The 12,185-nt window shown below is 46.5% G+C and overlaps 2 protein-coding genes across 2 annotated transcripts in view; both read right to left on the reverse strand.

Annotated features, from left to right (window-relative positions):
- Window positions 1-8,034, reverse strand: part of TULP3 (TUB like protein 3) — a 70,964-nt gene extending 62,930 nt beyond the window's left edge. The window contains exon 1 of the mRNA XM_045295953.1: window positions 7,976-8,034. Coding sequence (XP_045151888.1) covers window positions 7,976-8,010 — 35 coding nt within the window. The 5' untranslated portion in view covers window positions 8,011-8,034. The remainder of the gene's footprint in view (window positions 1-7,975) is intronic.
- A 1,301-nt stretch (window positions 8,035-9,335) lies between these two features.
- RHNO1 (RAD9-HUS1-RAD1 interacting nuclear orphan 1) overlaps window positions 9,336-12,185 on the reverse strand; it is a 19,718-nt gene continuing 16,868 nt past the window's right edge. Inside the window, exons 2-3 of the mRNA XM_004710482.2 lie at window positions 11,319-11,568; window positions 9,336-10,479 (exon numbers count right to left, since the gene is read on the reverse strand). Coding sequence (XP_004710539.1) covers window positions 9,928-10,479; window positions 11,319-11,486 — 720 coding nt within the window. The 5' untranslated portion in view covers window positions 11,487-11,568 and the 3' untranslated portion in view covers window positions 9,336-9,927. The remainder of the gene's footprint in view (window positions 10,480-11,318; window positions 11,569-12,185) is intronic.

Genomic DNA, 12,185 nt, shown 5'->3' on the forward strand with positions numbered 1-12,185 from the left:
AGGATGTACATTGGTACAGATAGCAACTGGAAACACAGGGAATCCAGTATAGATGACTCCTTCAGGACCAGTGGTGAGAGGGGCGATGCCTGAGGGTGAAGGGAATGTGGGGTAGAAAGGGGGAACCAATTACATGAATCTAAGTATTGCCTCCTCCCTGGGGGATGAACAGCAGAGAAGAGGGCGGAGGGAAACATCAGACAGGGTAACTTATGACAAAGCTATATAATTTATGATCTATGAAGGGTTCATGAGGCAGGGGGCAGTAGGGAGGGAGGGGGAAAATGAGCAACTGATATTAGGGGCTAGAGTGGGAGGCAAATGTTTTGAGAATGATGAGGTCAACAAATGTGCATGTGTGCTTGACACAATGGATGTATGTATGGATTGTGATAAGAATTGTATGCGCCCCAATAAAATAATTTTTTTTAAAGTTGTACAATCCCCCAATAAAATGATTTCAAAAACCAAACAAACAGAGGTGTAGGCATATTTGTAGTGAAAAAGAATCATCAGATTTCACTGTGTTCAAATGTATAACTGGAACAATTGCGATTACTACTTTTCTCAAAGTGACTAACAAATAGATTCACCGTGTCTAAATCCTAAATGCCAATATTGCAAGGACGTATGTTTGTACATGTTGATATACCAAGCACACATCCGGTTATCACAAAACACTGTTTCTAGGAAGGCACACAGCGACCAACCTAGAACTGGCAGAAAGGATCCCTTTGAAACATATACCCTTTCTCATCTGAGGGGAAGTGTCAGGAGTTCCAGGCTTTGCTGTCTCACACTTGAAAGCCTGCCACAATCGGGAGCTAGCTTAACTAAATCTAGGGAATGAACGCCCATTTCCTAAGAGGCCCATTTAGCAAGAGGTAACCGGAGAGCGGGACAAGGATGAGAGAAGGGAGGTCATCAGAGGAAAAGTTGGCAACTCATCTGAGCATTCGTGTGGCCCCAAAGAAGGCAGCAAGGCAAATCATTTTAAATGGATCCCTCTTCATGGTGCACATTCACATAACAAAAGTAAAAAGCACTATCTTGAGTGAACGAAGCAGAAATGCTATTTAGAATGTGTGAGCTGATGGGCTGGTTGAAGACAGGGCTGCACGCACACAGTGCACCAGGGAACAGCTCAACTGGCATAAGTTGGGTGCTAGTTACAATGACCAAAAAAGAAAGGCTGCTGAAGTAATTATGTACAACCCCAAACCTCGTGGCTTCATGAGACAAACAGTTAATGAGCCTAATCACATGCTGAATGCCTTTTCTACCTCCTACTTCATGGCTGTGTAGTGCTAGGGGTCTTAAAAGCTTGCCAAGTAACCATCTTAATAAGGCACAACAATGGGTGTTCATGTACCTGGAATCAGAGCACCTGGGGCATGTGGCTAGCTAACTGCCTCCTTTGCCACAGAACCAGAAGAAATGGATGGTGCCCACCTACCATTACTGATCATTCTGATCAAAATAAAAGACTCCTGATCAAATGGGAGTAAAGGAGGAAAAGCATTAAAATTCTCACGGATTCTGGACTTTCTGGGGCCATGGAAGGCTGTATGAACCCTTTGAACTATTCCCTGCGAGAATCTTTAAAAGTGATACAAAATATCCGCTTAACTAGTGAAAAATGTCTGCTCTTTAAAGATGCACTATATGGGATCGAACTAAAGACTAGGAACCTCAGAGCACAATGAGGGTGAGAACCTCGTTACACAACTCAAGAGGATGTATTGGGGCACTGTGCTGTACACATAAAAATGGCTGGACGAGTTTATGTTTGGCTGTGTATATCCACAAGGGAATTTTTAAAAAATTTAAATATATGATTTAATTTTGATCCCTGAGGCCACCTCGTAGGTCAACAACAGATATCTCACAAAATAATAAATATCTGCTGTAAATTCTTTGTTCCTTCAAAAAGTCACTTGTGGCTTTTTAGATGGAGGTCTGATGCCATTTGCTAAGGCTAAGAGAGTTTAGGGCAGTGGTTCTCAACCTGGGGGTCGTGACTCCTTTGGCGTCGAATGACCGGTTTCACCGGGGTCGCCTAAGACCATATTTCCAATGGTCTTAGGAACTGAGACACTGCTCCTCTATCCGTCCCACATGCAGATACACCCACATACAGGGTTACCACAACATTAAAGGGTCGCGGCATTAGGAAGGTTGAGAACCACTGGTCCTGGGTGTGGTTTGCTTTGTGCTTGCATCTGCTTTGGGCATGGCCAAAAGCCCTGTCCCAACAGAGCATCAGGAGAAGTGGCCACTGAACGCCACCTGGGGCTGCCCAGAGACCAAGGAGGAGGAAGACTCTGGCATCAGCCAGAAAGGACCAGGGCGCTGTGAACATTGAACAGCCCCACAGGGATGGCACGAGAGCCTGAAAAAATGGTCTACTTGTCAGACTACTAATTCCAGAAGAATGAAGATGAACTAACTTCAAGAATTCTTTAAAGGCCTTGATAAAAGTTTTTGCTTTGTTTTTTTTTAAAGTACACCTCTGGTCAAAAGATAAATAAAACAGGTGTAGATGAAAGCAGCAGAAGGATGAAGCTACCTGCTCTCATCAAGATGCATCGCTCTGGAAACCCAAAAAGGTTCGGTTCTACTCCATTTTGGGGGGCTGCTGTGAGTCGGACTCAACTCAACGGCAGTGAGGATTTTTTTTTTAATGAGAGCAAACGAAGAACAATTATTTTAAAGCAAAGATGAGAATTTAAGGGGCCAGAGAAACTAAATCAGGCATCCTCAAACGGCGGCCCACCGAGGACATTTACCCTGCCTGCCGGGTGTTTTTGCCCGTTTTGTTTTTTTACTTCAAAATAAGGTATGTGCAGTGTGCATAGGAATTTGTTCATAGTTTTTTAACTATAGTCCAGTCCTCCAGCAGGTCTGAGGGACAGTGAACTTGTTCTGTTTACAAAGTTTGAGGACCCCTGCTCTAGATGAACGGCAACGGAACAATCAGAGCAGCAAAGGGAGCATTCATGCAATACGGAGAGCCAACTGGTCGTGGCACTGGCTTTGCTCTGTAGAAATGGTTGTACATACGGGACCGACACTGCTGTCCAACTCTCCACTGGAACACACAGCTTCTTTTCTTACCTATGGACCAGGCGTTAAATCCCTTATCGAGTCAAAGGGGAAAACTCCTCGAACCTAAGTTCCTCATGGCTGACTGTGCCATCGAAAGAGATCACATTGCCTCATCTATTTTCCTTCTTTCTTCTGTAAAGACAACATGAAACAGTATCCATGATGTGCCTTCCCTTCCTTCCCACGGATAACTTTAATGTTCACTTGTGCTTTGCGAAAATACTTAATTCCTCATCTGTCCATCTTAAAAACAAAAAACAACATACAGGGGAACTGATTACAGGGACCTACATATAACTTCCTCCCTGGGGAAGACAACAGAAAATTGGGTGAAGGGAGACGTTGGACAGTGCAAGATATGACAAAATAATAATTTATAAATTATTAAGGGTTCATGAGGGAAGGGGAGCGGGGAGGGAGGGGGAAAATGAGGAGCTGATGCCGCCAGGGGTTTAAGTGGAGAGCAAATATTTTGAGAATGATGAAGGCAATGAATGTACAAATGTGCTTTACACAATTGATGTATGTATGGATTGTGATGAGTTGTATGAACCTCTAATAAAATTATTTTAAAAAAACATACAAAGTACTCTGTGTCACTTGCCATCATTTATATGCACAAACCGACCCAGAATCACTGGAACAGGTACTCTAAGAGTATGTGAGATAAAGAGAGCAGACTAGGCATCAAGGACAGAGAGCTGACTCTGAATGCCACCCTCAGTCTTTCTGGGCCTCGCGCACCATCTCCAACATGAGGACAATGACCCGGGCCCTACACTGTCCCCTCCCTGAGGGAGCTCGGAAGAGACATCTGTGAAAGCATTATGAAGTCTGCAAAAGATACAAACAGGCCAGCCATGATTATGGATCATTTCATCTTGGTGAATCTTTCCTTTCTAAAAACACTGCTTAAAGTCTTTATCCAGGCAAAATACTCCTCCCTTTTACTTCTAGCTACTGTGACATAAAATCCCAAGACAAAATAACACTATGTTTCAATAGAGAAACAAGTCAAATGGTATTCTATTAAAATTGTTTCATTCTAAGACCTGATTTCAAAAGCAAACTATGAATTTTATCAAAGTTCAGTCCTGCAGAGCTAAACAGTACTGTAGTGTTTCTCCTGAAACCTGTCTGAAAAATAATCTTTGTTTCCTTGTTACATTAGTAATTAAATAATTATCCTTAGTTCTATACAGCAATTATCACAGAAAAAAAGTAAAGCTTCCAACAATTATAGTTCACAGTCTACAAGTGCTAGTGCATGTTGTCCATGAAGAAAAGAGCTATCAGAATTTAATTACCACATTCTGTCCTGAAAATCAAAATCATCAAAAATTTCAAGGTAGAAGGAAAAGGATGAAATTACCTCACACACAGAATATCTTTGGAGGACTCCCTAATAGATCTACCACGAATGAACTAGACAGCACACATAACTTCGTCTTCACTGACCACAATTATAATTATGTACCTTTTAAATAGGAGCCTCATACAGTTTAAAAATACCTATTTGGTGTTTTGTGACTCTAATATAAACCACTGTGGGAATCCAAATAAGCTCTCCTTTCCAGACGAGGAAACGGAAAGGCAGCGAAGTTCAGGGACCTGTTGGAATAATGAAAAGGCCCGGACTAGACCTGGGAACCGAGGAAAGCTTCCTGTGCCACCTCCTCTCGTCTTGCTGTGTGCGGTCAAACGGAAAGGACCGTCTCGTAAAGAACAGGAAATGTGTACTCCTTTTCCGAGGTCCTGTCGACACGTGGCACAATGTGCATCATTAATATTTTCACAGAAGTTCTAAGGCAAAAGAACAGGCAGAGCAATCATCATCATCATCACTAAGGAACAAGTTAATAAAGAGAGCATACGGACCATCTGCCCTCTGCCAAAATAGATTCAAGCGTTTAACTCACAAACGAAAAACCTGCCTGCCATCGAGTCGATCGATGCCAACTCACAGGGACCCCATGAGTAGTCAGAGCTGCCCCTGCGAGTTTCCGAGACTGAAACAAACTCTTTTCCGAAGCAGAAAGCCGCCTCTTTGCCCAGCAGAGTCACTGGGTGGTTTCAAACCACTGACCTTGCAGTTAGCAGCTCACCAGGGCTTTTGTGCAGTTTTCGTTATTACAAGCAGTAAAGACGTTGGATGAGGCAGAATAGGTTGAGTACTACAGAGACCTTGTTCCCGAGGAACTGACGCAGAGGAAATAAAGCAGAAGCAGGCCAGAGGAAAGTTTAATGGGAAAGAAGTCCTACCAATCCACTGCAGAACTGTCTCCAGCAGGAGGAAACGGAATCATCAAGGGCCCTCTAGTCCTCTAGCCTTCAAACAGCGACTGGGAACCAGCAGCTTCAGCTTTCCTGCAGAGGACTTAATGTGCTCTTTTCCTCCTGGCATGGAAAAACCCAAACATTTTCTTCCAAAGAGCACCAGATGTAGGCGAGACACAGTTTCCATAGAAAAGTGGACAGAAGGGAAAACCAGAAAGGCTCCAAAAATGTGAGTGGCTTAGAATGGAAGAAGCTTGGAAGAAAGGACATTGGTTAGAGGGATTAGCCTATCTTTTCTAGCCCTGTATGCAGCCTTTGTACTGGGAGAAATAAGTACATCTTCGATGTTACTAGGCCTTTACTGTCATTTTTTAAAATCTGCCAAACATACTGTATTCGCCTATTAGTTCATCTATGAATTTTTAAACACAGGGTAAGTCTGTTTGCCGACAAATGATCTGAAGAAGCATTTAGAAATGAGACTTAAGAGACTAACTAAAAGAGGCTCAATAGAAAGTAACTGTCTAGAAAAGACTGGTGGCAACCTGATAAACTGATGTATGGATTGTAATAAGCATTGTAAGAGCCCTCCATAAAATGATCAAAACAGAGAATAACTACTTCTGTTGATCTTTCAGAAGAGAAATCTTGGCACCTGGATAAACCATACGGTAGGACTTTCTGGGACAACACTGGGTCAGAAGGTCACACAGAGAGAAGCCTCTCTCTCCACACCTTCAATCTGCCACTTGCTAGGCTAGATTCAGCTTAGCTCCTCTGATGCTCAGGGAATCTATAATGGGAAATGTTAGCCTCAATAAAGTTCTGGAGCTGACTGCTTCAAATCCCACCTCCCTTGTCACTGGTATTTCAGATCCAGGAAAAGCAAACTGAGGTTCACTCCCTAGGCATGTTCTCACTTTATTGAAAACACATCTGCCTCATTATAAATGGTTTAGTCACAAAATTCCACCGAGAAGAGTTAAAAAAAAAAAAAAATCACAGGAAACTTAGGCAAGTGTTATTCTCACCCTGAAAGGCATTATACCCAAAGCTCTGAAGCTAGCAAAAGCATCAAACATGAACCCTAGAGGCAAAGCAGCAAGAGACATTCCATTCCCTTTTAGCAAAAATGAGAAACTCATTTCAGCTGTGATGGACAAAACCCCACCCACATTATCTAGGGCAGGAGAAACATGTACTGACACACACATCCCCCTTGGATGTCAGCTTTTTAAATTCAAGAATTGCTTTCTTTGAGAAAAAGAAAAAAACAAAAACAAACGGGAAACAAACCTTAAAATGAAACCATTAAACTTCAGGTCCAGGAAGTTAAAAAAAAACTTTTTTTTCCTCTTTGCCTCTAGGTCCCAATTTCAAAGTTAATTCCGTTTTCTTAAAAAAATATCATGAGTCATATCAAACATCTGGTATCCATTTAATTTACTGCCCTTAAACCCATTCGACTAAGATTTGTGAAGTGTCAAAACTGAAAAAAAGAAAAATCCCTGAACAAATACCATCTGAATTCAACCAGAGAAGCTGATATTAACTTTACTCTGCTGCAGCACTTCTATAATTATACTTGTAAATGCGGATTGTTCTTTTCTCCCTGGACTTGGGTGGGTGGGTGGGTGGTGGCAGTGAGGAATTTCAGAGTGCAGGTAAGCAAAACTTGATGCAAAAGGAAAACGGAGGTTGCCTATCCCAGCATCTCCTGCGCCGACAAATTCCTGAAAATGGTTTAGAATTGTTTGAATATTTGCTAGACTACTTCTACTGGCCAGTCAAATCTTCATTTGCCCTGGTAACAGAGAACATAAGGGAAAGATGCAGTGAGCTTGTTTAAGTTTTCAAGCAACGCCAAAGTTTCCTTATTAACTTTTCATTAACTTGGCCGACAGGGAATTGACAAGCTGAGATTTCGGACCTATGCTCTCCCTCCGGGGTGGGGGTGAGGAGTAGAAAAAGAGGCATGCAAGGGGGGAAACGGCACAAACAGGGCGTAAGGTACATTCGCAGAAAGATACGACAACGATATAAGAGAAAACGACTCGACGGCACATACATGGAGAAGAACAGTTTCTCATGTGCAGCTCTCGGGACGCACTTCTAAATGCAGAACCGCCTGCCAAGAGCGGCTGGCATCGGCGCAAATCATTAACTCCCTACCACCCACAACCTTCTGTTAGCCCATCTTCCGAAAAGACGGCCTCCGATCCCGGTGAGCCGCCACGAGGCCGTGCGTGCGCGCAGGGCCAGTGCATCCTAAGGGGAAACTCAGGCCCAGAAGGCAGAGAGCCCAGAACGAAAAGCCGAAGTTTCCCAGGCAGGGGCCGGACCAAGCCTCCCTCCGCTGGGAAGGATGCCGTGCCGCCGCTCCCTACCCCTCGTCCTTAAAAAGAGGCCACTCCACCGGGAGGGGGGCAGGGAGGGCTCCCCGACGGCCCCCAAATCACTTCCCCCGCCCCTTACGAAAGCCCCCCACCCTCTTCCCCCGGAGCCCCCGGACAGGAGCGCCACGTTTCCACTTCGTGCCCCCGCCCCACGGAAGGGAGCAGCCCAGCTACCATCCCCTTCGGACTTATACCCGCTGGGCCCGAGAGAGTAGCCCGAAGCCTCCATCCTCGCCCGGCCAGCGGCCAGCCCGTCCGGACGCCTAGACGCCGTAGCTCTGGTGGCAAGGCTGGCAACCCTCCGGGCCACGCCCCTGGCAACCACACCCCGCACTGTCGCAATCGCCTATTGGTCCATGTGTGCACCGCTCCCATCTCATTGGCTACTGCCCCCACCCGGCGTTGCGGGAGGGTTTCTCAGCGGGTCGGAGACCCCGGGAGTCCAAGGCGCCCGCGCGCCAGTGGGGGCTGACGCGCACGCGCGCGGCTCCCTGGAGCCTGCGGCGCCGGGAAGGGCCGAGAGCGCGGGCGGACGTGTCCGCGTCCGCAGTGTGGACACCCCGCGGCGGGATGCGAGTCCCTCGGGGGAGCCGCCCAGCCCCCACTAACCGCCGCTCCCTCCCGGGCGCCTCGCTCGGCCATTAGCGCCCGAGACCACCCACGGCGTCTGCAGGGGTCTGGACAGACTTGCAGACCTCCGCAGCCTCTTCACACCCCGGCTCCCCCCTGATCGCAGGGGCCTCCCCGGAACCGCAGCGACTCTAGCTTTCGTGGGGTCCCCGAGGGAGCCCCGGGGCTACCCGTTGGGCTGTGGTGGCAAGGCGGGCGTCGGAACCCACCAGCCGCCCCGCGGGCGGGAGAAAGGCTTAGCCTCGGAGACCCACAGCGGGTGGGGTCACTAGGAGTCAGCACTGACTCAGTGGCGGTGAGGTTGAGTATGGGGTCCCCAAACTGTTAGCCTACCGCCCCGCTTTTCCCAACCGCGCACCCTGACAGCGGAGAAACTAGCCGAGCATCCGGGACAAACTGCAGTGACCTGCTTTTGCAACTGTCCCTGGAGCATTCCACTGTCCATTTTGGAAAACACTTCAAGAGTTTTCCTCTTCCCGCCCGCTCTGCTCCAACCTTGAGATCTTTCCGGGACTCGCTCTACGAACCCTTAAAGCACACGGAGGACCTAGGGAACCGTGTCCGCCTCCGCCCCCCACCCTTGCTCTGCAATGTACAGGTCAGCTTCCAGCGCCCACATTTCATATGGGATCTGTACCTTTATTTACAATCTCGTTCCCATTCATGTTTCCCTCACCTCCTACTTAATACCCTATGGTTCCTCCAAAAGATGGAAGTTTATTGCACACTGGCTTGAATTTATTGCATTCCAAGGTCAAACAGTTGTTCCCACATTAGTTTTCAATCCAGAACCTGACAAAACACGAGGTAAATTAGGACTTCAAGGCAATGAAACTCAGGAGGCCAGCCTCCATGCACCGCTTGACCTTGATCACAGTCCATTCTGTTTCAAATTCCCATCTAAAAAAGAAACAGAAGAATCCCTGCTTGGTCCACCTCAGGTTGGACCTGACACATTAAATAAGTTTTTAATAAAGACAATTGAATCAAGATGTATGGGTAAAACACAAGTGAAATCCTTTAACTGGATACTGCTGCAATATTTACAATATGAAGTACTACTCCTTGAACGCTTCCTGCACTTATTTACATACATTTTAAACAGTTATGACAGGAAATCATTTTCCCATTCTGTTTAATATCTACAGATTTCTTTGGGAACAGAGTCAAAACAACGTCAGTCCCCTACCTTTCCAAGGCCCACCACAGTTTTCATTAGAACAGGCTGGCTGCCCTTTCCTCATCTGGCAGAAGCCAGGTCGTGGGGCAGCACATTAACCACAGAAAGTCACTGATTGTTTTTTCTGTGCATCATCTATTAACCATTTATTTACATACATTTTTAACACCAGGTACTTAAAAAAAAACACACAAATTGGGAAACCAAATTCCTTTAGGACTCCGGGACCCCAGTTAAAACATCTATTTCCGACTGGTGAAAATTCCATCTTTACCAGTGATGTACTCCGTGAGCCAGAAAAGCGACATAAGACCAGTCGTCCGTTGTTTTGTGCAGTCAGTTATTCACTAGGAACTGGCTTCTGCTCAGCTTCCCACTCTCCCTGAGGCAAGCCAGTAGATGCTGCCGTCTCCTCCAGGTGACCTTTATCCCATACTTGTCCTCGGGGGTGTCTTTAACCAGAATAGGCCCGGGCTTTGGGTGCTTGGGAGTGCTAGTACGAAGGGAGTATCCTGGATGACGGTTTCCGCCCTGATTGGAGGGAATGGCTTCTTCCTTCGCAGGCTCTGGGGTGTGAATATCTGGTGGAATGAAGGCATACCCTGGGCTTTGAAGTGTCTGTAACGACAGATCCTCACAGCTTTGGGGACTGAGCAATGGAACCAAAGGCCTTGTGGAAATGTCCTGCTCGGGTGGACAGGGGCACTCCCTGGCTAAAGGGACCCCCGGTGCCTCTGAACTGGAAGACGACGGTGGACTCTCAAAGGTTAGGTGTGGAAACTTGGAAGTGGTAGATTTCCGACTTGGACGTCTTTTCTGCTCTCGGCGCTGACGTTTCCGGTGAACGTGAAAACCGTTCTCTGTTGTCATACCAAACTGAGGCAATACCTAAAGATAAAGGAGAAGGGGGTGGAAAAAGACAAAGAGAGCTAAACCAGACATAAATATATTCAGGAAACCGTATCAAATGACCAGAATCCTAGATGAGAACCAGTTACAGTAACAGACACAGAGACAAAAAGTTCTGTCTAATGAAACAATAGAGCTTTGGATAAGCTTCTGGATCTCTTGGCTTTCAGTTTCCTCCTGGGCAATAAAGGGTGCATGTCTTTTTGTCCTCATCACACCAGGCAATGGTGACTTGTCTACCTGTCTCTCTTTAAACCTCACGAGGGCAGCACCCTTGTTCACCACTGGTCCCCAGCATCTAGCAAAGAGCCTGTTACAGAGAAGTAGGCCCTCAGTCAGGAATAAAGAGACGAGCTCCCGTGTGTGGAGCCATGAGCAGAGGGCCCGGCAGACGGACTGCTCCATAAGCAGACATTCCTGTGCTCATCCAGGCTCAAATATTGGAGTCTCCTCCACAATATACATGCATGTATATGAGATTGTTCCCTAGCTAAATACTCCAACTTCTCCCTTGACCTGTCTTGCCATTTCGCTGGTTTTCTCACCCAACTACCCCTGGTACTGCTACTTGGCTACTGAACGCTTGCAGGGGGATGTGGGAGGAAAGCTCAGTTCCAGCCAATTCGCGACTCAATTGTGAAACGAGAAAGATATGTACCAGAGATGTCTGACAAAGGCGAAAAGAGTGCATGGCCTCCCTGTTCCTATCTGCCAAAGAGCTCTGGGTTTTTTTGGAGGCTCTGATCCCAAACCAGCACAGTCAGCATCCCGTAGTGCCTAGGAGAGGACAAGTCAGAGCAAAAGTTCCATGGACCTACCCAGGAAGCGATGGTTCTCTGGTCAATGGGTTTGCTGGGGACCCTTCTAGGGTTGGTGACAGGAAGCTGTGGCAATCCATGGTGGTGTTTGGGGCCCTCCACTGGTTGTTGGTGGAACAGCAGTGGGGATTTCTGGCAACTCTGTCCCCGTTTTTTTCGGGGTGGCATCAATAAGTGAATGAACAGCAGTTAGTAACCACATGATGCTAGCTGCAATCGGGGGAGATCAGACTCCAATTCCAACACAGGCCTGCGGAGAAGAAACCAAAGCTGGGAGGAAAATAACTTGGATGATTCCCCAGCTCTGCCAGCTAATTCTACCCACACCTCAAGATTATGGGGAGCATATGGCATCTCCACCCCCTTCAACCACACACACACACACACACACACACAGAGTACTTCATCTCCAACAACAGTCATTCTGAATACATTTACTGAGCACATGTTAAGCACCATGCTGGCTGGTGGGAATTAAAAATGAATCCCCACTTTTTCTTTTTTGATGACTTTTAAAAAACCATTTTATTAGGGGTTCATAAACTCTTATCACAATCTATACATACATCAATTGTGTAAAGCACATTTGTACATTTATTGCCCTCATCATTCGCAAAACATCTGCTCTTCATTTAAGCCCCTGGCATCAGCTCATTTTTTCCCTCCCTCTCTGCTCCCTGCTCCCTTATGAACCCTTGATCATTTAGTTATTATTATTTTGTCATATCTTGCACCGTCCAAGGTCTCCCTTCACCCACTTTTCTGTTGTCCGTCCCCCAGAGATGTAGATCCTTGTAATCGGTTCCCCCTTTCCAACCCACCCTCCCGGTGTTACCACGCTCACCACTGGTCCTGAAGGGATCATCC

This window comes from Echinops telfairi, unplaced genomic scaffold, assembly GCF_000313985.2.
Source record: "Echinops telfairi isolate 266 unplaced genomic scaffold, ASM31398v2 ScPeMD7_6273;HRSCAF=7185, whole genome shotgun sequence".
Lineage (NCBI taxonomy): Eukaryota > Metazoa > Chordata > Mammalia > Afrosoricida > Tenrecidae > Echinops > Echinops telfairi.